A 24,996-nucleotide genomic window follows, 5' to 3' on the forward strand; every position below is an offset into this window, starting at 1 on the left:
TGAGTCTTTATATTTTTCTAGTTTTTTATTTTGACTTGTAGGATTGTTAGTTTCCTTTGTGGTTACCTTAATATTTACCCCTATTTTTCTAAGTTTATACTAGTCTTTTATTTCTTTATATTGCCTTGACTTCCTCTCCATACGAAAAATCTGTGTCTACATTTTTGTAAGTCCCTCATTTTTGTTTTAATGTTGTCATCTTTTACATATTGACATCTGTTTCCCTATTTTCAGTGTTTTAACTTTGATTTCCTTTTGTGACTTCCCTGTCTGGGTTGATATCTGGTTGCTCTGTCCTGTGTTCTAGTCTTGGGTTGTTATCTGATGTTACCGATTTTCTAACCGGTATTTCTTGTAATTTTGGTTTGTTTTTTGCAAATTCCCTAAACTTCTGTTTATCTGGAAATGCCCTAGTTTCGCCATCATATTTGAGAGACAGTTTTGCTGGATATATAATTCTTGGCTGGCAGTTGTTTTCCTTCAAGGCTTTATATATGTCATCTCCTTGCCTGCTGGCCTGCATGGTTTCTGCTGAATACTCTGAGCTTATTCTTAGTGACTCTCCTTTGTAGATGACTTTTCGTTTATCCCTAGCCATTCTTAAAATTCTCTCTTTATCTTTGGTTTTAGCAAGTTTGATTATAATATGTCTTGGTGACTTTCTTTTGGGAGCTACCTTATGTGGGGTTCAATGAGCATCTTGGATAGATACCTTGTCATCTTTCACAGTATCAGGGAAGTTTTCTGCCAACAAATCTTCAACAATTTTCTCTGTATTTTCTGTTATCCCCCCTGTTCTGGTACTCCAATCACTCATAGGTTATTCCTCTTGATAAAGTCCCCCATATTTCTTAGGGTTTCTTCATTTTTTTAAATCCTTTTATCTAATTTTTCCTTAGATAAGTTGGTGTCAAGTGCTTTATCTTCAGTCTCACTAATTCTGACTTCCATTGCCTCAATTCTGCTCCTATGACTTACTATTGTGTTGTCTAATTCTGAAATTTTATTGTTGATCTTCTGGATTTCTGATTGCTGTCTCTCTGTGGATTCTTGCAGCCTGTTAAATTTGTCATTATGCTCTTCTCTAATCTTTTTAATTTCTTCTATTGCATGTTCTGCATTGTGCTTAATTTCCTTCCTAATTTCTTGAAGACTTCTGTATATTAAGCTTTTGTATTCTGTCTCCGTTAATTCCAAGAAATTTTCCTCCTCTGGAAAATTTGTAGATTCTTTATTTTGGGAGCTTGCTGAAGCCATCACGGATTGCCTCTTTATGTGCTTTGATAGACTGTTGTCTCCGAGGCATCAATAAGTTATTATATTTATTTATTTTATGTTTGCTTACTGAGTCCTAGCTTCTTGTTTTGTTTTGATGTGCCCAAATAGGCTTCTTGTATGAGCTAGTTTGATTATTGGCACCTTTGAAGCTCTAATGTCCTGTCACCAGGTGGTTAGATCTGTTACTAGGTATGTGAGCTCAGGACTCTGCTCACTCCTCCTGTATGGATTCAGCTCAGGTGTCCAGGTAGATAGCCACCAAGTGTGTGGTGTAGCCTCTCATTTACAGTCGTAGACAGGCATGGGTGATTGGTGTAGGCACAGGCATCTGGCTGCAGCAGGGGGACACACTCTTAGCAAGGCAGGGGGCTGACAGTCACCCCTGAGTGTCCAGGAGGAAGGCATGTCCCTGTTCCCTAGAGCACATAGTTGAGTGGGTTTTGCAGCTGGACTATAAGCACCTAATGCTGTTGGCTGTAAGGACTGGAGGGCACCTCTCACTCATAGGCCCCTATCACAGGTGGCTAGTTGGTATGGGTGGAGCCACCAGTCCTCAGACCCTGATGTGGGTACGTGAAGACGCTGCTTAATGGGCAAAGTGGCATCAAATGTCAGGAACCTGCCACTTCACAGCTGAAACAGTTGAAGTTAGACTTCTGGTATATACCCTGTTGTACTGCGGTAAGGAGGGCCTACACTGTTGAGATGGGCCCACACAAGTCTATGCAGGGGTAAAGGCACTCAAAGTCCATGGATCCCTTTTGCCTGTGCCTAGGCAGAGGAGCTGTGCCTACCCTTAGTTCCTGGCTTAGGGGAGTCGGCAGTTTATTTTTTCCTGTTTGTTAATTTGTTCACTCTCCAAGGCAGGGAGAATGGCTCCAGGCGTGTGACAGATCCTACTTCTGGCCCAAGGGACTCGGCAATTGCTGAAGCTGGTCCGGGACCCAGTGCAGAGCAGGGAGTGGGGAGGTAAATAGGAGAGAGGTTTTCCCCTAAGGGGGGTGTTTTTGATCTGCGCGTTAGGCCGTACACAAGTACTTGTCTTTCACTAATGAGGGCTGCTTCTCACTGGTTCTGAGTAGCCGTGTAAACTCTATGGAGCCGGATCTCTCCCGGTGTGGAAAACGCACCTCCCAAGGACCGCTGCTTGCCTGCCTCACCACTCACCCCCTAGCTGATCAGACCTGAAGGGCTCAGGCTCTCGCTGGCTCAGGTCTGGCAACTCCTCACTGCTTCTGAACCATCTCTCTCTCCCCCTACCACTCAGTCTGGTTTCTCAACTCTCCCTTTGATGTTCAGGGCTCCCAGATTGCCATATATAATCAAATCACTTGTTTTCTGGGGTCTTTGTTGTAAGAGGGTCCACCGGAAGCGTCTGACTACTCCGCCCTTTTGGCCCTGCCTCTTATACTACCTTTCTTGAGCCACTGTGAATTCATTTGCCAAGGTTAGGTTCTGTTTCTTGTGAGAAGGAACCAGAAATCAATCTCCTTTAAATTAGAGCTTTTTAAAATAAACTGAAAGGCACAAAGAGTTCTAGTTAGAAGAAAAAACAACTTACAGTCATGAGGTCACCCACTTTACCCATTTTGTTCCAGGATGGAGAAATGGTGCTTCTGGATGGTGGTTGTGAGTCTAACTGCTACGTGAGTGACATCACCCGCACCTGGCCTGTCAACGGCAGGTAGGTCTTCTACAGAGTAACATGTCCCCTTGCTTCTTAGGAGTGTGGGTTGGAATATGGATATACTTGGAATAAATGACTAAAGAAATATCCAAGTCCCCTCTAGGTCAGTCAGGTTAGCTGCCTTTGCAAATGCCCTGAGTATTTTTCTGAGATTGTTTTGCTCATCATATCACAGGATCAGGCACTGAGAAACAGCCAGTTAGCATACATACACCCACAAGTGTGCGCACACAGACACATACACGCGCACAGACACATACACTCACACACACTTTTTTTAATGATTTTGAAGTTCATTTTTCTCTGATTACAAAAGTAATATTTGGGTTATGGTAAAGTAGCTTGTTGGATTAACCATCCACAGATAATAATCATAAAATCTAGACAAAATACTAAAATCAACTATTTGAAGGTACCAGAGAGTTTCCAAAAAGAGGCATAAACTGGACAAGTCTATTCTTTAAAGAACTCTAATGAGTAAGATTTAAATGGTTAGGGCTTTTTGCCTGAGGACACTCTCAGATCCACAGAGCTCAGGCACAGAAAGCCACAGCCTTCTTGGCTTTGGATACAGGCAGTGCCCGGGTTATGAATATCAGACTTACGTACAACCCGTAGTTTCGAACTAACCCCCGTCAAGCCTCTTATATTAAAAATTTGACATACATACAAGGGTTCATGATATTAAATGGGCGCTACTTTGCAACAGGCATCAAAACATTGTTATTATTACTGTATTATTATGTTAAAGATGTTTTAGTGTATCTACAAGTGTTTCTTTAATGTTTTTTATGTACAGAAAGGTACACTATATACTAAGCCAAACATTTGACTGACGTTAGATATGAACCATACCTAACTGTTCTGATTTACATACAAATTTGACTTAAAGACAGATCTAGGAACAGAACTCATTCGTTATCCAGGGACTGCCTGTACTTTATGCCAGAAGCAAATAGAGTAACATACTGAAGATGCTCAAAAAAAGAAGATATGAACCAAAGATTTTATATGCAGCAAAACCACTCTCAAGTAGAAAAGGCACAAATTGTTATCAACATGTAAGAACTCAAGAAATATGAATCCTTCAAGAGGCATCTACTAGCTGTGCTGTCCAATATGATAGCCACTAGTCACACGTGGCTATTTAAATTTAAGTGAATTAAAATTGAATCATATTTAAAATTTTGTTCTTCGGTTTCACTGGCCACAATTCCAATAGTCACGTGTCAGTATTAGCTACTATATCAGACAACGCAGGTACAGAGCATTTCCGTCATCACAGAAAGGTTTATTGAACAGTCCTGTACTAGAGAATGAGTTTCAGGCAACCAAAATGACTAAAGATACACTGATCCAAGAACTAGTGGTGAACATTAAACACACAGTTAATTGTAGAACTAAGACTAGATGAGGGCTAAGAGGAAGCGAGTATTGTATGTAATGGCTATATGATAATGTAGAATAGTACAACTGTTTTTTTAAAAGGACAATGAAAACAGCATATGTAAAACATAGTCTTAATCTTTTCAGTAATCATTTTGCTCATAGTAGTTATATTATTATTCTGAGGCTATTGTGTGTATGATATGAGATAAAACAAGCGAGTAACTGAGATATTTTCATTCTGTCATCCCTGTGTCCTTGAGAATCAGGATTCTCAGTATGGAAGAAAGAAGATAACAAAACAGAGATTAAGTAAAAACTCTGTAGCCTCAAATTTGAAATAGAAGTACCAACATGAGCTGTTTTTTCTCTACACTGTATGCTGCATACTAAGACAAAATACAAAATGGTTTTATCCCCCTTTCCCTAGTTCTGTCTACTGAAAAGACTAGAAATAAGGACCAACTTAGTAGCAATGAGTACACCTAGTGTCAAAATATAATTTCTCACTAAAAGAAGTGAGAGCTTCCTAGAGAATTGATTAATTCCAGATCTTGGTCAGGAAATTTACAAAAATGAGCCTGGAATGTCTCATAATACCAGATAGCAAGGAAATTATTGAAGACTACTAGGGTCATGGCAGAAAGGCTCAGACACCAACTTGAAGATATCCCACAGATCGAAGATAGGATAATTTAAGCTTCAGTAATAATAACTGCAGTGAATTTAGACCCATCAAATAAATTTAAATCCATGGGTTTATAATGTTTTTAAAAGAAAAAAAAATTGCTCATCTTCAGGGGATGATATGAACCAATTGATTATATTGAAAACTGGTAAATGAAGAATAAAACATTTAGCCACCTTTATTATATGAACTGTACCACTGGGTAACCAAATAGATTAGGGAAAGTATCTCTTTTAAAATATTCCAAGTAATAAATGAGGAAAGAAATTATAGAATTAGAATATTACCGTTTTGCAACCCCCATGAATGCATAAACAGCAGCTGCTAACATCACAAAAAGACATTTATACATTATGTGCCTCTTATAATTTGCCAAATACTTCATATAATCTAGTCAAAGGGATTGAATCTGAGTCTGATCCGTTCTCTGGATCCAGTGCCAATTTGCAGGAAATATAAAGGACAAAGGAGCATGTTGAACTGCACCAATGATACGCAATTATCAAAATCCAGACTGAGGTGAACTCTGCCGCTGTCAATCCTGTGTAGTCTCCACCCAGTCTCCAAGCCGCACCTGCCCCCGCCAGGAAGCGCACTCGCCATCCAACCATCTGCCTGCAGGGGCTCCCTTCCCTTCCCTTCCTTCCTCCCTGCTTGCCCACCCTCCCCCCACCACCACCCCAACATGGACTTTAAACTCTTCCAGGCCTGCCCTGCTTCCAACTCCGCCTCCACTCCCCCCACCCCCACTCCAGCTGCCTTTCCTACACTTTTCTTCCACCAGCTCCAATGCATCCAGGACGTTCGACAGCCGCCACCACCGGAGAAGCCTAGGTCTTGGGCCAGGGCCTCACCTGCAGGGTGCCCTGGCCTAGTAGAGCAGCGGCCTCGTGGAGCATCCCTCTTGGCAGCTGAGTGGCATATGCCTGGTCTCTGCCTGAAGTGAGCGCGGTGGGACGGGCAGCTGAAGATGGATGCCGGGAACCCCTCTCCCTGCCGCGCAAGGCCGAGGCTGATGCTGGACCCAGAGAGCTAGTGAGAGACGTATAGGATCTACAGTACTTAGCAAAGCACATCCACCCATTCTCCCATCAGGATTTCTGAACTCTATTATAACCTTATGGGACCACAGACGTTTATTGCCTGAACCTGTATATCACACAGCCTGGATTCATTAACAGAAAATGAAAAAGGATGGAGGAAGTACCTGTTGATTAGAAAAGACTTAAAAGAAATATCAAACTTAATTTAAAATGAGCAGGAAGAAAATTGCCTTGGGATGCACATTTGGGTGATAAAAATATTGTTTTAAACACAAAAAATGAAGAGTGACTGCTAATGGATAGGGGTGTTTGGGGACGGTAATGAAAATGTTCTGGGAAATTAGGTAGTGGTGATGGTTGCACAACTCTGTAAATACACGAAAAACCACTGAATTGTACTTTTTAAAGCCTAAGTTTTATGATACGTGAATTATGTCTCTCAATAAAAAATGATAAATACACCCAAAAAACCCACCAGATTACTGTAAAAGTTTTATGATAATGGTTACTTAATTGGGAGGATTATAATTGAGATGAGACGTGGGAGAGGGCTTCTTAGATAGTTGGCCTAGTTCTCTATTTTACCTGACTGTTGTTCACATTATAATAATTTCTCAAGGTATATATTTGGCTTTCTTTATCTGTGTTTTACAATAAGAAGAATTTCTAAAAGAAAACTAAATGGAGATTCTAAAGGCAAAAAGTATAATAACTCAAATGCATAATTCACTAGATGACCTTAACAGCAGATTGCATACAGCAAAAGAATCAGTGAATTTGAAGACAGATAAAAATTATCCAGTCTGAAAAACAGAAATATATTGTAGAAAAAGTAACAAAGCCTCAGGGACCTATGCGAATTTTCAAGCAATTAAACATATACTGGAGTCCCGGAAGTTGACAGAGAAAATGGGGCGGAAAAAAACACTTAAAGAAATAATGGCCAAAAACTTCCCAAATGTGGTGAAAGGCATCAACATGTGGATCCAGTGTATGCCTAGGCAGGATAAATACAAAGAAATCCATTCCTAAGTAAATCATCTGCTGAATTCTCAAAAAAAAAAAAAAAAAAAAAGTCTAGATAGCAGCCAGAGAAGAACAACACATTACATATGATGTTGTTGTTGTTAGGTGCTGTTGAGTCAGTTCCAACCTATAGTGACCCTGTATACAACAGAACAAAACGCTGCCAGGTCCTGCACCATCCTCACAGTCGTTGCGCTTGAGCCCATTGTTGCAGCCTCTGTGTCAATCCATCTCCTTGAGGGTCTTCCTCTTTTTCTCTGACCCTCTACTTTACCAAGCATGATGTCCTTCTCCAGGGACTAATCCCTCCTGATAACATGTCCAAAGCGTATGAGACGTAGTCTCACCATCCTTGCTTCTAAGGAGTATTCTGGTTGTACTTCTTCCAAGACAGATTTGTTCGTTCTTTTGACAGTCCATGGTATGTTCAGTGTTCTTCGTTAACACTACAATTCAAAGGTGTCAGTTCTTCAGTCTTCCTTATTCATTGTCCAGCTTTCGCATGCATATGAGGTGATTGAAAACATGGCTTGGGTCACATGCACCTTAGTCTTCAAGGTGACATCTTTGCTTTTCAATACTTTAAAGAGATCTTTTGCAGCAGATTTGCCCAGTGCAATGCATTTTTTTATTTTTTGACTGCTGCTTCCATGGGTGTTGATTGGATCCAAGTAAAATGAAATCCTTGACAACTTCAGTCTTTTGTCCATTTATCATAATGTTGCTTATTGGTACAATTGTGACAATTTTTGTTTTCTTTATGTTGAGGTGTAATCCATACTGAAGGCTGTTGTCTTTGATCTTCATCAGTAAGTGCTTCAAGTCCTCTTCACTTTTCAGCAAGGAAGGTTGTGTCATCTGCATAAAGCAGGTTGTTAATGACTCTTCCTCCAGTCCTGATGCCATGTTCTTCTTCATACAGTCCAGTTTCGTGGATTATTTGCTCAACATACAAATCGAACAGGTATGGTGAAAGGATACAACCCTGACGCACAGTTTTCCTGACTTTAAGCCACACAGTATTCCCTTATTCTGTTTGAATGAGTGCCTCTTGATCTGTGTACAGTTCCTCATTAGTACAATTAAGTGTTCTGGAATTCCCATTCTTCACAGTGTTATCCATAATTTGTTATGATCCACACAGTCGAATGCCTTTGCATAGTCAATAAAACACAGGTACACATCTTCCTGGTATTCTCCGCTTTCAGCCAAGATCCATCTGACATCAGCAGTGATATCTCTGGTTCCATGTCCTATTCTGAATAAGGCTTGAATTTCTGGCAGTTCCCTGTTGACATACTGCTGCAGCTGCTTTTGAATAATCTTCAGCAAAATTTTACTTGTGTATGATATTAATGATATTGTTCGATAATTTCTGCATTTGGTTGGATCGCCTTTCTTGGGAATAGGCATAAATATGGATCTCTTCCAATCGATTGGTCAGGTAGCTGTCTTCCAAATTTCTTGGCATAGATGGAGTGAGCACTTCCAGCACTGCATCCATTTGTTGAAACATCTCACTTGGTATTCCATCAATTCCATAAGCCTTGTTTTTTGCCAATGCCTTCAGTGCAGCTTGGACTTCTTCCTTCAGTACCATCAGTTCCTGATCGTATGCTACCCCCTCAAATATAATTGAACATCGACCAATTCTTTTTGGTATAATGACTTTGTGTATTCCTTCCATCTTCTTTTGATGTTTCCTGCATCGTTTAATATTTTCTCCATAGAATCCATAACTGTTGCAATTTGAGGTTTGAATTTTTTCTTCACTTCTTTTGGCTTGAGACACGCCGAGCGTGTTTTTCCCTTTTAGTTTTCTGTCTCCAGCTCTTCACACATGTCATTATAAGACTTACATAGAGATATGACATAACATATACAGGAACGATATGATTAATGACTGAACTCCTCCACCAGAAGGCAATAGAAGGACATTTAAAGTCAACCCAGGATTCTATATCCAGCAAAAGAATCCTTCTTAAGTGACAGTGAAGTGAAGGCATTTTCTGATAAACAAAAACTGAGGGAATTTGTTACCATCAGAACTGCACTACAATAAATGCTGATGAAGTTCTTTAGACTGAAGGGAAGTGACACCAAATGGTAATTTGGATCTAGAGAAAGGAAGGCAGATCACCAGAAATGGTGAATATTTAGGTAAATATAAAAGATGATGTTTTTTTTCTTCTGTCAATTTCTTTTGAAAAATATATGATTGTTGTTAAAGGAAAAACTAAGAGTGCATTGTGGCATACAAGGTCAGCGAAAAAGAGAAAGACTCTCAACAAGATCGATTGACACAGTGGCTGCAACAGTGGGCTCAAGCATAACAATGATTGTGACTATGGCGCAGGACTGGGCAGTGTTTCGTTCTGTGGTGCGGAGGGTCACTATGAGTCAGAACTGACTTGATGGCACCTAATAACAACACCACATTGTGGTATTTATAACGTATGTAGATGTAATATGATAGCAGTAGCACAAAGAAGGGGTGGGGGGGCGGTAAATAGAACTCACCTTTTTCAAGGTTCCTGTATTTTATGTAGCTGGACAATGAATAAGGAAGACCAAAGAGTAATTGATGCCTTTGAATTATGGTGTTGGTGAAGAATATTGAATATACCATGGACTGCCAGAAGAAGGAACAAATCTGTCTTACAAGAAATACAGCCAGAATGCTCCTTAGAAGCAAGCATGGCGAGACTTCGTCTCATGTACTTTGGACATGTTATCAAGAGGGATCAGTCCCTGAAGAAGGACGTCATGCTTGGTAAAGTAAAGGGTCAGCAGAAAAGAGGAAGACCCTCAAGGAGATGGATTGACACAGTGGCTACAACAATGGGCTCAAGCATAAGAATGATTGTGAGGATGACACAGGACCGGGCAGTGTATCATTCTGTTGCACAGAGGGTCACTATGAGCCAGAAGAAACTCGACTGCACCTAACAACAACAACATATTTAATGTGAAATGCTACAGTATTAACTCGTGCAGATCAGGATAAATTAAAGATTTATATTCTAATCCATATTATAATCCCTAAAAAACAAAACAAACCCATTGCCATCAAGTCGATTCCAACTCATAGTGACCCTATGGGACAGAGTAGAACTACCCTATAGGATTTCAAGGAGCAACTGGTGGATTTGAACTGCCGACCTTTTGGTTAGCAACCACTAAAAAAATCATGTAAACAGGTATAGCTAAAAAAACAACAGATGAATTAAAATGAAATATTAAAAAGTATTTTACTAACCCCAAAAAAATAGGAAAGGAGAAAGAAAGACAAACAAAAAAAGGAGACGAGAAAAAAAAGTTGTGTGGGATATAGCCCAGAACAGAAATTTATAGCTTTAAATGCTTATATTAGAAAGGAAGTTTGCACTTTAAGAAACTATCAAAAATATGAGCAAACTAAAACCAAAGTAAATAGGTGAAAAGAAATAATGAAGACCAGAAATGAATGAAGTAGGAAAAAAAGACAAAAAGTAGGTAAAATTAACAAAGCCAAATATTTATTCCCTTGAAAGGTTAATAAAATCAATAAACTCTCTAGCAAGCAAAAAAAAAAAAAATGAGAGAAAACATAATTATCAGGAATGAAAGAGGGGATATCACTACAAATCCTACAGATATCAAAAGGATAAAAAGAATATTATGAACAACTATATGTCAGTAAATGGCAATTTAAATGAAATGGGCAATTTTCTTAGAAAACACAATTTACCAAAACTTGACACAAGATCAAATAGAAAATCTGAGCAGCCCTATACCTGTCAAATAAGATTAATTTCTTAAAAATTCTCCTCACAAGGGCTGTGGGGACCAGGTTTTGGAGAACATCTAGCTCAATTGGCAGAACACAGTTTATAAAGAAAATGTTCAACGTTGTACCTTGGTGAGTACTTCTGGGGTCTTAAAAGCCTGTGAGCAGCCATCTAAGATACTCCACTGTTCTCACCTCTTCCGAAGCACGGGAGAATGAAGAAAACAAGATACAAGGGAAAGATTAGTCCAAAGGACTAATGGACCACAACTACCACGGCCTCCACCAGCCTGAGTCCAGTACAACTAGATGGTGCCCGGCTACCACCACTGACTGCTCTGACCGGGATCACAACAGAGGGTCCCGCGCAGAGCTGGAGAAAAATGTAGAACAAAATTCTAACTCACAAAAAAAGACCAGACTTCCTGGCCTGACAGAGACTGGTGAAACCCCAAGAGTATGGCCTCCAGATACTCTTTTAGCTCAGTAATGAAGTCACTCCCAAGGTTCACTGTTTAGCCAAAAATTAGCCTCATAAAACAAAATGAGACTAATGGGGCACAGCAGTCCAGGGACAAGGACTAGAAGGCAGGAGGGGACAGGAAGGCTGGTAATAAGGAACCCAAGGTCGAATAGGGACAGTGTTGACATGTCATGGGGTTGTTAACCATTGTCATAAAACAATATGTGTCCTAACTGTTTAATGAGAAACTGTTTGTTCTGTAAACCTTCATCTAAAGTACAATTAAAAAAAAAAAATTCTCCACACAAAGAAAACTCTAGATCCAATGGTTTTACTGGTGAATTCTGGCAAACATTTATGGAAGAAATAATGCCAATCTTACACAAGCTCTTTAGAAAATAGAAAAAGAATACTTCCCAAGCATTTTTTGAGATATAACTAATATATAAAAATATATAACCGATGGGGTTTATCCCAGGAATATGCGGTTGTTTAACATTCAAAAATCCCTGTAATCCATCATCCAGAATAAAGCAGAAAAATCAAATGATCATTTCAATACTCAGGAAAAGCATTTGACAAAATTTAATAGCCATTTATGACGAAAACTCTTAGCAAACTTGGAATAGACCATTCTTAATCTAATCAAGGCCAGCTTCAAAAAACTACAGCTTATACAATATTAATGGCAAAACACATCAGATTTATAGTAAGACAAGGATGTCCACTGTCCCCATTTCTGTTTATTGTTGTACTGAAGGTCTGAGCCAGGGCAATATGGTGAGCAAAAGAAATAAAAGGCATAAAGATTAGGGAGAACAGGAATAAAAGTGTCCCTATTCATAGATGAGAGCGTTGTTTACATATCAAATCCTGAGGAACCATCAAAAAACTGTAAGAGCTAATTGAACAGGGCTTCAAACCATTCATTCCAGTTTGAACCACTGCTGAGAATTTGCATTTCCACCCCAGATATACTGAATCAGAATCTACAGTTTTAACAAGATCCCCAGGTGATTCTTATGAATAATATATTTTGAAAACCACTGCTCTACTAGTGGTTCTGAAAATTGGTCCCTATAACCAGCAGCATTAGCATCATCTACAAACTTGTTAGAAATGCTGAGAAACGGGTTTGAACCTGAATGAACCAGTTCAAAGCCCTAGTAATAAGTGAGTTTAGCAAGGTCTCAGAATATAAGGTCAATATACAAATATCAATCTGTGTTTCTATATACTAGCCAAAAAAAAATTGGAATGTGAAATTTTTAATAATTCATTTGTAGTATCAAAAAGCATAAAATACTTAGGAATATATTTAATAAAAGATGTATAAAATTTTGATACTAAAAACTAAAATACTACTGAGAGAAAGAATACCTAAATGAATGGAGAGATAGTTTATATTCATGGATCGGGAGATTAAATATTGTCAAGATGTCCTTTCTCCCCAAATTATCCTTAGATTCAGCATGGTCTCAACCATAATTCCAGCAAACTTATTTTGTAAAAGTTGAGAAGTTGATTCTAAAATAAATGTGAAGGACCTAGAATAACCAAAACAATTTTCAAAAGAACAAAGATGAAGGATTTAAACTACTTTCAAGGCTTACTATAAAACTACAGTAATCAAGACATTGTGCTACTGGCATAAGATCAATGGAATGGAATAGAGAATCCAAAAAAATTGACACACATACAGTCAATTAATTTTAGACAGTGGTGTCAAAGCCTTTGGGGAAAGGAAAATCTTTCAAGGAATGATACTGGAACACTGGATATCTATATGGAAAAAAGATAAACCTCAACTCCTACTTAGGCCATATGTAAAAATTACTTTGAGATGGAATATAGACCTAAACATAAAAGTCAAAATTATAAAGCTTTTAGATTAAAATATGGGAGATTATTATCACCATTCGAAGGTAGGCAAAGATTTGTTAAGACTTCAGAGCGCAATAATCATAAAGAGAGCAAAACCAAAATTGATCAACTAGACTTTATCAAAAATAAAGTTCTGTTTATCAAAAGACACTATTAAGAAAATGAATAGGCAAGCCAAACCAAACCAGTTGCTGTCGAGTTGATTCTGACTCTCAGTGACCCCATGTATTAGAGTAGAACTGTGCTCCATAAAGTTTTCAACGGCTGATTTTTTGGAAGTAGATTGCCAGGCCTTTCTTTCAAGGCGCCTTTGACTGGACTGGAACCTCCAACGTTTCGGTTAGCAGCCGAACATGTTAACTGTTTGCACCATCCAGGGACTCCAAAGCAAGCCAAAGACTGGGAGAGATTTTTTGCAAGACATGTATCTCACGAAAAACACCTTGAACAGAAACTTCACAAAGGAACGTATCCAAATGGCCAATACACACTTGAAAAGTAATCATCATTTTGTTAGTCATTGAGAGATACAAATTAAATTACAATGAGACACATCCACTAGAATCGATGAAATTTAAAAGTTTAACCATACCAGGTGTTCATGAGAATGTGCGACAACTAGAACTCTCATATATTGCTCATGGTAATGTAAAATGCTACACCACTTTGGAAAGTTTTTTGGCGGCTTCTTATAAACAATAAAAATAAACAGCTACACTTTGACCCACCAATTCTACTTCTACATACTTATCCAAGAGAAATGAAAGCATATGTTCACAAAAAGACTTGTACGAGAAGTTCATAATCACCTTAATTCATGTTGTCACAAACTGGAAACAACCTAAATGTCCATTCACAGGAGAATGAATACAAAAATTGTGGTCTGCTCATACAATGGAATACCTCTCAGCAATAAAAAGGAACAAACTACTGATTGAAGCAGCAGCATCAGTGGCTCACGTGGACATTATGCTTAGTGACGGAAGCCAGACAAGAAAGAGTGCATGCTATATACTTCCATTTATATTATATTCTAAAATACACAAATCTAATCTAAGGTGAAAATACCAGAATACTGTTTACGTCTGGAGGTGAGAGTACTGGTTGAAAAGGGACACGAGGAACCCTTCTGAAGAGATGGAAATGCTCTATATTATTACAGGAATATGGATGCATCCGTTTGTCAAAATTGTGCAGTTCAGGTTTGTGTATTTCAGTGTATGTAAATTTTACTTTGGACATGTTATCAGGGGGGACCAGCCCCTGAAGAAGGACATCATGCTTGGTAAAGTAGAGGGTCAGTGAAAAAGAGGAAGACCCTCAATGAGATGGATTGACACAATGGCTGCAACAGTGGGCTCAAGCATAACAACGATTCTGAGGATGGCACAGGACAAGGCAGTGTTTCATTTTGTTGTACGTAGGGTCACTATGAGTCAGATCCCACTTGATGGCACTTAGCAATATAACAACAAACTTTATATTAGAAAACTAACTATTAAAAATATAATTAATAATAGAGTAATGGGGTGGAATGTTGTTGGAGTTACTGATACAAGCATAACAGTGTTGATAATGGTTGAACCTGAAAGGTGGGTACATAGTCATTGATTGGACTAGTACATTATATTGTCATATTTAACCATTATTCTATTAAGAGACATTTAGATTGTGTCTAATACTTTACAATTATGAAAACATTACAGTGAACATTTTTGTACATACAACTTTTTTTAATTTCAAATATTGTCTTAGGATGGATCCTTACAGTAATTACAAGCTCTGAGTGTATGAGCATCTTTAAGGCTTTTGACTTAATTGGCTGCACTCATTTATACTTTCATCACCAATGTATGAGAATACATACTATATACCATTCTAGCTCACTTTTTTCTCATCATGATTACTAAAGAAATCATTATTCTGACAACACCTAGATACTAGTTAAGATTCTAGTACCCAAGGTATTGACTAGTTTATCCCATGACACTGACTCCACCTATCAGAAATGGATCCCTAGGCTTTGCTTTTTTTTTTTTTAATGGTGGCCTGTACATGTAGTGCTCGACTTGTGGTGTATTTGAGTTACGACGAACCATACTTAAGACTGTCTGATGTTTTTTTATATACCTTATCATTAGTAATATGTACTACATACAGTGTTACATCACATAATTTGCTGATGTTATCATTCTCAGATGTTCACTCGCAGATGTTCAAAGATAGGATTTATAAAGATACTGATAATAAAAGGCAATAATAATGAAAACTTACAAAAAAAAATTATTCAACTTACGTCAGAACGGACTTACGACAGCAGTGTCGGAACAGAACCCCATCGTAAGTCAGGGACTTGCCTATACTGTAAAATATGAGAAAGGATGAAGGGTGATCCTGGTCTGGCCCTTTGACTGCATTCCTGGCTGGGCACATCTTCTAACCTGCTGACCATTTGAAGGAGCTGCCCCAGCTTGAAGGATTGAACATCTAGGACATGATTAATATCCTATCAATAATGATAGATGGGCCTTTGTTAAATATCAGCAGTGCCCCATCATCATCATCTTGGAGTTTTTCTAATCACACTTAGAAGCAAACTTCCTACAATGTCAGATTATTCCAAATTCAGGTTCTTTGGTTTCCTGTCCCCAGGTTCACTGCACCTCAGGCAGAACTCTATGAAGCTGTTCTAGAGATCCAGAGCGCTTGTCTGACCCTCTGCTCCCCTGGGTCAAGCTTGGAGAACATTTACAGCATGATGCTGACACTGATAGGACAGAAACTTAAAGAGTTGGGGATCGTGAACAATAAGAAAAATGATGCATTCAAGGTACTTAACTTCTCTTGACCCATTTTCAAGAACACTTAACATCCAGCTCAGATTTTACCCTATATACAGCTGAAAAGATTTAGAAATAGTCTTTGTGACTCTTCATCTCAAAGAGGCTGAGACTCAGAGCTCATTCAGAAGGGACTTAGATTTAATTATTTAAATTCAATGAATTCCAACTCATGGCAACTCCACGTGTGTCAGTAAACAACTATGCTCCATAGGGTTTTCTATGATTGATTTTTCAGAAGTAGTTCGCCAGGCCTTTCTTCCGAGGTGGGTAGACTAGAACCTCCAACCTTTTGGTTAGCAGCTGAGCGTGTTAACCTTTTGCACCACCCAGGGGCCCTAGAGTCAAGCCTGCATGGATTAAAACAAAGGCAGTCAGTACTTGTTTCTCCCAGAAGATGGCAGCACCTTCTGGTTCATGGCATAAAGCATAACTAGCTCAACAGAAAACATAAAATGAAGTCTGTTGGAGACAGGGTGGGAAAGACACGAAAAAGGAGGAGAGGTTAACTCTTAATCCTTTTGTGGTGATTCTGAAAAGGAAGAGGTTGAAAGGGAAGGTGTTTGTTGCTTCAGTGATGTTGCAACTTTAACAGTATGCCCTAGGACCATGTCTTAAAGTGAGTTTTGTCTGCATCCAAAATATAAGTGGTGTTCAATAAAACTGGAAAGCCTCAGCTTTAAAGAAAGGTGATGGGTGCTCAAGCCACGCAGACTGTTAAGCATCTCCCAGTTCCAAGTTTAGGCTGTCAGGGCCTCTTTCTCAACAGAAAAGAAACTGTAAATTTCCCCCTGCTGAGGCCAGCGAATCTTTAATTAACTGATAGAAATATCCAGGCTGGTAGATGCACAGTAATTATGCTGGTATTTGATGTCTCGTGCCCACTCCACAGACTGCTGTGAGACGCCTCAGGTCTCCAGAATGTGCTTCCTGAGAGGGGTATACGAATATGGAAAAGAGAGTTGTTATAACATAGTCACCAAAAACCAAACCCATTGCCGTCGAGTCAATTCTGACTCATAGCAGCCCTGTCGGAGCAGCCTTTGCTCTTAACCACTGTCGCACCAGGGCTCCACATAGTCACGGCCACCCCTCAGAATAAAGAGAGATTTTCATTTGCTTTAGTCAGCGCTAGAGTTGCCCAAGTCAGCATATTAGTATATTAACTAGAAGGAACGGAAGTACAGGTTAGTTAGAATGCCATTGGCAGAATCTCATACAAGAGATGGCAGTTTATCAGGTATCTTAAGTATTAGCCCAAGAATGGGTTAAACGTAAGTGGCAGAACCACAGGGGAGGTATTAACACGTCTCACTGGTTTATACATGTTCAGCTTTCCCCTTTAACCATCATTGCTTTAATAACACTATGGTAATTCTCTTTCCCAGGCTGCTCGAAAATACTGCCCTCACCATGTTGGCCATTATCTTGGGATGGATGTCCACGACACTCCCGACGTGCCCCGTTCCCTCCCTCTGCAGCCTGGCATGGTAATCACAGTTGAGCCAGGTAAGGGGATGTGCTGGCAACCTTTGACCCCTGGTGACACAGAATGATAATGTGAGCTAGAAAGATAGACATTTATTTCTACCTGAACCAACATAATTAAACTAGAAAAAAACAGAAAAAGGAATCTCTGGTGTGGTAGGGAACTTTATTTGTTTTAAATTTATCTTTAGCTTTCTCATTTAACATCACACAATTTGTTTAATTTGACTTCTCCTATCAACAACAGATGGGGAATACTTTCTATAAGCAGATATTAAGAAATAAATGTTTTTTAAAATCTGCCTCTGCCGGGACCGATTTGTGCGAGTCTCCCATTGAATAGTGGCTGGGTTGCTTGAGCTTCTAAAGTGCCAGGGCTTTTGTGCAGAGAGACGCTCCGGCTGTCCGTGGTCTCAGTTGCAACACCTCTGCTGAGATCCACCTGTCTCGCTGCTTAGGATCCAGATCCTTTCTCATAAGCCCCAGGGATGGGGAACAATCTAGTAGGTTAACTGACTTGGATGGTGCTGGGCGTTGGGCAGAATTCTAAAGAGAAGTGGTAGCTACAGTGGAGTGTGAAGATTGATGTCACAAGAGCTGGTTTTTAAACACTGATGCTGTTTTTGTCATGAAAATGGATCTCAGTCTTAGATTCAAGTGTGTTCACCTCTAAATTATATAAATCATATACGGGAAACATCTTTCCTACCGCCCTTTGAGCCTAGTCATACATTGCTGTCTGTGGTCTTAGCATTTAGTCCAGTCTAGTTGGTACATAAGTATTTCCTTAGGCTTTGACTACATCTTCGGTTGCTGGTCTTTCTCTTTTTATCACAGAGCAGTGTCTGTGAGTTTAGAGGAGGAAATTTATAATTTGTTTCATATGAAAAGACCTGGTGTCTGTCTGACATCATGTTTAGAAAACGTACCTTGGGCTCTTAGATATTTCCAACTGTCCATTGAAGTCTTCCTATTTATCTTCCTTTGCATCATGCATTTACATTTATAGCTTATTTGAGAAAAAAAATTTTGATGACTGTTCCTCAGCTTCTGGTTAGTTAGGCTAATAATCTCTAATTAAGTGTTTTATATATTTTAAAATACCTTGTATCTTTATTTTAGCAAAATGCCCTTTTTCCAGGGGCTTATTGGGCAGAGGAAGGATGCCTTTATATAATCTACTAATTCCCAGCATATATGGGCATACTCATAAGCTAAATAATTTTGATAGCCTGCTTGAGCCACTAAAATATGACAGAATCAGGATCAACATTATGATAGTTATATGGAGCCTGTAGTCTAATATATAAAAATAATTATAATAATACTAATAATGGTTGTCAACATTTATTGACCATTATGTACCAGGACCTTTTTTTTAATATGTTATCTCACTGAATCCTCACAACTCTGTTGGGTAGCTGCCATTAATATACCAGTTTTACAGATGAAGGCATTGGGACACAAAGAGGTTAACTTACTTGCCGTAAACCACCCAGCTACTGTCTTTGATTCTTTCCTCTACTTCCCAGGCATTTATATTCCAGAGGATGACAGAGATGCCCCCGAGAGGTTTCGTGGTCTCGGGATACGAATTGAGGATGACGTAGTGGTGACTCAGGACTCACCCCTCATCCTTTCTGCAGATTGCCCCAAAGAGATGAGTGACATTGAGCAGATCTGCAGCAGGACCTCGTGACCCTCATCACAGCCCTCATGCATCTCAGGTTCCTCCAGAGGGGTGTCCGCCGGCACCCACGCACGTGTGCTTTCTGAGTGTCGCTGTGTGTGCACTGATACACGGCTCCCATGTGGGAATGCAGCAACTGTATGAGTGTATGTGATAGTGTCGGGTGGGGGGGTTTGTTGTTGTTTTAAGCAGATGGAAATCTGGAAGGCTGAATTTTTCAACTGTATATTACTACAGCTTTAGTAACATTAATTCTGGAGAATTAATGACCCGGGCAGGTTTACTTTTAAATGTAAAGAAAGGTCTTGGTTACATGTGTCTGTGCATTCCAGTTAACACATTTAAACGTACATAAATTTCTCTTCTCTCCAGGTCCCTCCTCTTTTGCTGAGATCCACCTAATATTGTAAGATCTTGGTGTGATGCTTATGTTTTGAGCTGATCGTCAAGGTCTCTGCCTGTACTATAAGCCACCCATCAGTGATTGTGGGCAGCCAGTGCAAGTCTTCTGTAACATCTCCCTACTTAGTCCAGTTCCTGCAAGTCTGCTGGAGCCATGGCAGCCCTCGTGAGCACTAGTGTCCTGCACTCCTACCCATCAGCCACAGTCCACATTCTGGCAACACTAGCCATCGAACAAAACCATTTTGAACCTTTCTTGCCATTTGGTTGCCTGGGGCCTGGGAAGTATTTTTGGATTCTGTTAAGGAAGAAAATGAAAGAGAGAGAAAAGTATATATTGCGTCCACTACCAGTCCAGACTTCCATCTATCTGTTCTCCTCAACTTAAAGATGATTCCTTTTCTAGAAGTCTGTTCTTCCTTTATAGATTCTTAATGCACTGCCCCTCCTAGCACACCCTAGATACTGCCCCAGCCAGGGAAGAGCTTACCCTAGTAAAGTCGGAGTAGTGGTACCCAGTTTTCAGAGAAATGCTCCTTATATCCTTCTGTGATTTCCTCTAGAGCTGATAAGAACAAAATACGGAATCCACCAAGTACCTGTAACCACCTTATGATCCCTGCCTTCCTCTGGTGTTAGCACTAGAAGGGCAGGGAGTCATATTTATCTAAACACAGTATGGATGCAATTATACTACAACTCAGTTTGCACGGTGAACAGACTAGATTCCTGTAGAAGGTTTCTTAAGGAGCTCCTGTCAGAGAAGGAAGCTTTAAGAACCAGTGTGTTCACCTCTTCAAACCTGGACATGAGCCCAAGATTATAAAACCTGCTGAATGATAGAGCATAGAATTTTTTTTTTTTTATATTTGTATTAGGGGAGCATAAGCTAGAGGATTAACACTCTTTGCAGTACTAGACATTTGCCTCCCTTAGCAGCAAAACACAGGTACAGAGCCAAAAGCAGGCAGGTAGTGACTTCATCAGGAGACAGAGATAATGTTATAAACCAAAGTGATGCTATCATATCCTGACAGTGTTCTTCAATGAATGCCTGGCTTTCATAACCTTATCTCAGCAGCTGCAGGAATGGATGGCTGCACAGCTGGAGCTGTCGTCACCCCCTGCCTTCCCTCTCTACCCTCCTCCAACTTCTCAGTCCTGCTCTACCTTCTAAAGAAGAGGCGAGAAAATAAACCCACAACTCTGGCTCCTCTTACTTGTCCCCTCATTCCCAGGGCCTCTGTGGCCCCTACAACACTTTCCTTTGAGTGGGTTTCTTTTGTTCATTTACAATCCTGAAATGAGGATTTTCCTTTTCTTCCTGTAAATCATTTTCTGTGGTCTTCAACTTTCTAGTTGAAAATCTGGGTGGCTTTTATGTAGAACTGCATACTTGGACATGAAACTGATTTCTCCTAGTTAGGGAAGTAAGATTCCAGTCAACTTCTGCAGCTGTTGCTAGTAGTAGTTAGAATGGCAATTGTGGAACTCTTTCGTGATTTTTAGTCCCTGACCCACGTATATTGTCCTTTGAGTCCCAGACTAACCAAAGCACCTAAGCTTTGGAGTCAGACTATCGGAACCATCAAGAGATGACATAATGAACATCTCATAGCAACATTTAGGGTGCTATTTAATACATTCAGGATTGGTGGAGCAGATAATGGAGTCCTAGTTGCACAGTGGTTAAGAGCTTGGCTGCTAACCAAAAGGTCGACGGTTCGAATCCACCAGCCACTGCTTGGAAACCCTATGGGGCAGTTCTACTCTGTCCTGGAGGGTTGCTATGAGTCAGAATTGACTCTACAGCAACAGGTTTTGTTTGGTGGTTTAGAGCAGATAATTATGCACCATGCACGGATCTCATTCATTCCTAGCCATGCCACGGACACACCCCACTTTTCCTCCAGGTCTAAGTATAATAAATACTCCATGTATACACCTAGTTCTCCTGATGAAAATCTTAATTTAAAAATAAAATTCTTCAAGTGTTACCTCTGGAGTTTTTTCCCTCTGAATTAAAGTTGAAGAGATATGAGTGGGTCAGTAACTATCGCAACTAAATGGAGGAAGCATACCTGGGTAGCCTCGGCTGCATGTTTTTATGTATTTGTTTTCCAGAATTGCTGTTTTTTTTCCCCTGATCAGAAAATTGGGACCATGTCTTTTATTTGAAAGACAGCAGTAAAAATACTGGAGTTAAGAACTCTCCTCTTCCGGTAGTCATAATATACAAGCTTGGAAGGTGCTTCCGGTTATGTGTGTGTCTTCTTTCAAAACAGTACTTTCTCATTAATTTTTACAAGAACAGAAAGGAAGCAACCCTCACCATAGACATTCTTTCTTAATTGAGATTCAGATCCATGAAACAAGTTAAATCTCCAGATAAAGACATGAGAAACTCATTACAATAGAAAAACTGAGCTTTGTTAATATTTTTCCAAATGTATGTAAGCAACACCCACCAGCTTCTGTAATAATACAAAGATCACACAGAGGAAGTGTGAGTGCTGCCTGTCCCCTCCCATGCCCATGTCAGAGGTCACGACTAGAGCACAATCCAGCCATGGCCTCAGAGTCTTTCTTCACAGCGTTTCAGATAACTGTGCCCAGTAAAACAGAGTGGGACGTTCAGTTAAACCTTGTCTGCCATTCCTCAACTAGTACTTGATGATACATAACCTATTTGTGTATGTGTTAGAAGCTAAGTGAGGGCCTGCAGATAGATGGTGGCAGCATAAAGGACCCTGTTGGATGGGGCTTTTAGGGGATGGTTAATGTTTTTACTTTTTAGTTTCCTGAGGTGGGACCTCAAGCTGAGAGGGCATTTGCCTGGGCAAATGTACATTAAGTGTTCAACGCTCCTAGAGGAATGACAAGGTAGATGTGTTATTAAACCCTAACGTCAGAGCAGAATTCCGTTGTCACAAACAACTAACTGGGTTCTCCTGGTTACTCTTCTTGTCTCTGCCTGGGGATCACTGACAAACTTTGGGAGAGCAGCAGTATTGTTGGAAATCAAGGTTTTTGGAATGTGCTTCACAAGATCTTAGAAAACTGCAACTCTTGTTAGCTCTTATGAATGGGTTTGTATGACTTTTGTGCAATTACATAAGTTCAGTTTGGACAAAACGCTGTTACTTTTTAAGGCCCTATCCACTGAGAATAGATATGTCATTCCCCAACAAGAGAAAGTCATTTGTTACTGTCATTTTAAAAATAAACTAAAACAATATAGAAGCATATGTCCCATGTGTGTCTTATTTTAGAATCTAGAGTTTACAGGTTTAAATGTGAGAACATTGTATTTTATAAAATATTTTATTTTACAAAGTATTTGTTAATCACTGTCACAGAATCATTACAGCAAACTTGAAGTGATCTTGTCAGTCTTAGAGGGGAAAAAACAATGGGTTCTACGTAGGCCCAGCCTGTTAAAAGATTGACTCTTCACAAAACTGACCCATAGGTCTCCAGAAAACCACTGTAGCACTCAAGACTAAACTAGAGCCATGAATTTTATAAAGGCTGGGTTGTGTGGGGAAGTAGAATCAATTTGCGAAGTTATGTAAATAGGTGAGCTTTCTCACTCAGTAAGCCATATAAAGGATCTTCAGTGTAGCCATCTTTCCCTACTAGGAATCCTCTGTAGAGTCTGAGGTTCTCTCCAAGGCATGCTTCCCAACACTTCATATCCTGGCGCACATCACAAGATTCCTTTGTATGGCACAGTTGGAGTAAACTTGAGAAGACTTAATAAAAAAATTATGTCCTTTATGTAATTATGATAAGAAAAGAAATAAAAAGTTTTACAGAAATTTTAAAAATTGTTTAACACTTCTAAAACAATATTCTTAAAAATGTTAATAAAAAAATTGAGCTTTACTTCTGGGAACGTGACTTTTTTGATTATCAGGCCAAAACGTACAATTCCAGATCCAGACTTCTTAGTAATAAGGTGTTCAAATTCTTGATAATCACCATATACAAGAAACTTGTTTGCACGAGTAGGTAATAAAAAATTTAAAACCATTTTTATGATAATTCATAATTTTATGATTGAACTGATTAATGGATAAGCAAACTGTAGCATATCCATACAATGGATATGATTTGGCCATAAAAAGGAATACGTCAGACTCAAAAGGATAGCTATTATATGATCCCGCCTATATGGAATATCTAGAATAGGCAAATGCATAGAGACGAAAGGTTATTAGTGGTTTCCAGGGACTGAAGGAGCCCTGTGGCGCAGTGGTTAAAGCGCTTGGCTGCTAACTGAAAGATCAGCAGTTCCAACCCACCAGCTGCTCTGAGGGAGAAAGATGTGGCAGTCTGCTTCCTTAAAGATTTACAGGGTCACTGTGAGTCAGTATTGACTCTGCGGCAGTGGGCTGGGGGGAGGAGGGAATGGGAGTTTCAACTGAAGGGGTACCGAGTAATACCTGGAAATGAATAGTGGCGATGGCTGCATAACATCGTGAAGGAAAGTAAACAAAGTCACTGAATTGTACACTTAAAAATGTTCAAATGGCAAAAATTTTAGTATATATTTTACCACAATAAAATTAGAAATTTTGAAATAATTTAAAAATTGATGATTGAAATTAAATTTAATGAGTCTCATAACTCTTTCACTGACAAATGTACTGTGACATTTCTTCTAACGTGAATGGATTTCAAATCCAATTAAAATCTTTTATATCAAATATTTCAAAAGAATGAGGCTATAATTTGTAGATGGACCCATATTGTTGGAACAGCCACCCTGCAGATAGCTTGCAGTCCAAATAAGAGGGCACATCGCTGGCAACAGCCAGAAGAATCTTGTATGTAAAGCAGAGAGCTGGGCTGTCTGGAGCTGCACCTGCAAGGAGCCCTGGCCCAGACTTGCAGACCCCATAACACCCATGGCCAGCAGCACCTGAGGCATCTGGACCACCAACTGTTCCAGCAACTCCATGGCTCCCCTGTCTTTGATGTGCAACAGAGCACTGTCCTGCTGCTGCTGAAGTATGTGACCTGCTGGGAGGCCCTCCTTGGCTATGTTTCAGTGAGCGCAGAGCTCCTTGACAGGTAACAGGTAAGGGGCTCTGGCTGCTCCAAGTTCCATCCGTCTGGCCATCCTGAGGACCAAGGGGGTCAGTACTCCCAGCATACCAATTTCAAGGCACACCAGTTAGGGTATATAATTTAGGATCATAAAATCTAGAATTACAATAACTAGAGTTTACCCTGAACAGAAAAATACAGGGAGCTGTGTAAATATGGATACAGATTTCTACCAGTGTTTAAACCCCAGAGGTTCTGGATAGTTCACATCAAATACGATCTTTTCCTAGGAAACAG

General features: G+C 39.6%; 1 protein-coding gene across 5 annotated transcripts in view; it reads left to right on the plus strand.

Moving 5' to 3' along the window:
- XPNPEP3 (X-prolyl aminopeptidase 3) overlaps positions 1-23,366 on the plus strand; it is a 78,795-nt gene extending 55,429 nt beyond the window's left edge. For 2 of the 5 annotated variants that reach the window (XM_023729072.1, XM_023729071.1), the window contains 4 exons: positions 2,877-2,962; positions 15,877-16,054; positions 17,453-17,573; positions 19,085-23,364. In XM_023729072.1, the coding sequence (XP_023584840.1) occupies positions 2,877-2,962; positions 15,877-16,054; positions 17,453-17,573; positions 19,085-19,251 (552 nt within the window). In that variant the 3' untranslated portion in view covers positions 19,252-23,364. Of the gene's footprint in view, positions 1-2,876; positions 2,963-15,876; positions 16,055-17,452; positions 17,574-19,084 lie in introns of all 5 variants that reach the window. The other 3 variants (XR_002823666.1, XM_004373892.2, XM_023729073.1) reach the window with 3 other exon arrangements.
- Positions 23,367-24,996: the final 1,630 nt, after the last annotated feature.

The sequence above is a fragment of the Trichechus manatus genome, unplaced genomic scaffold, assembly GCF_000243295.1.
Source record: "Trichechus manatus latirostris isolate Lorelei unplaced genomic scaffold, TriManLat1.0 scaffold00027, whole genome shotgun sequence".
Taxonomy (NCBI): domain Eukaryota; kingdom Metazoa; phylum Chordata; class Mammalia; order Sirenia; family Trichechidae; genus Trichechus; species Trichechus manatus.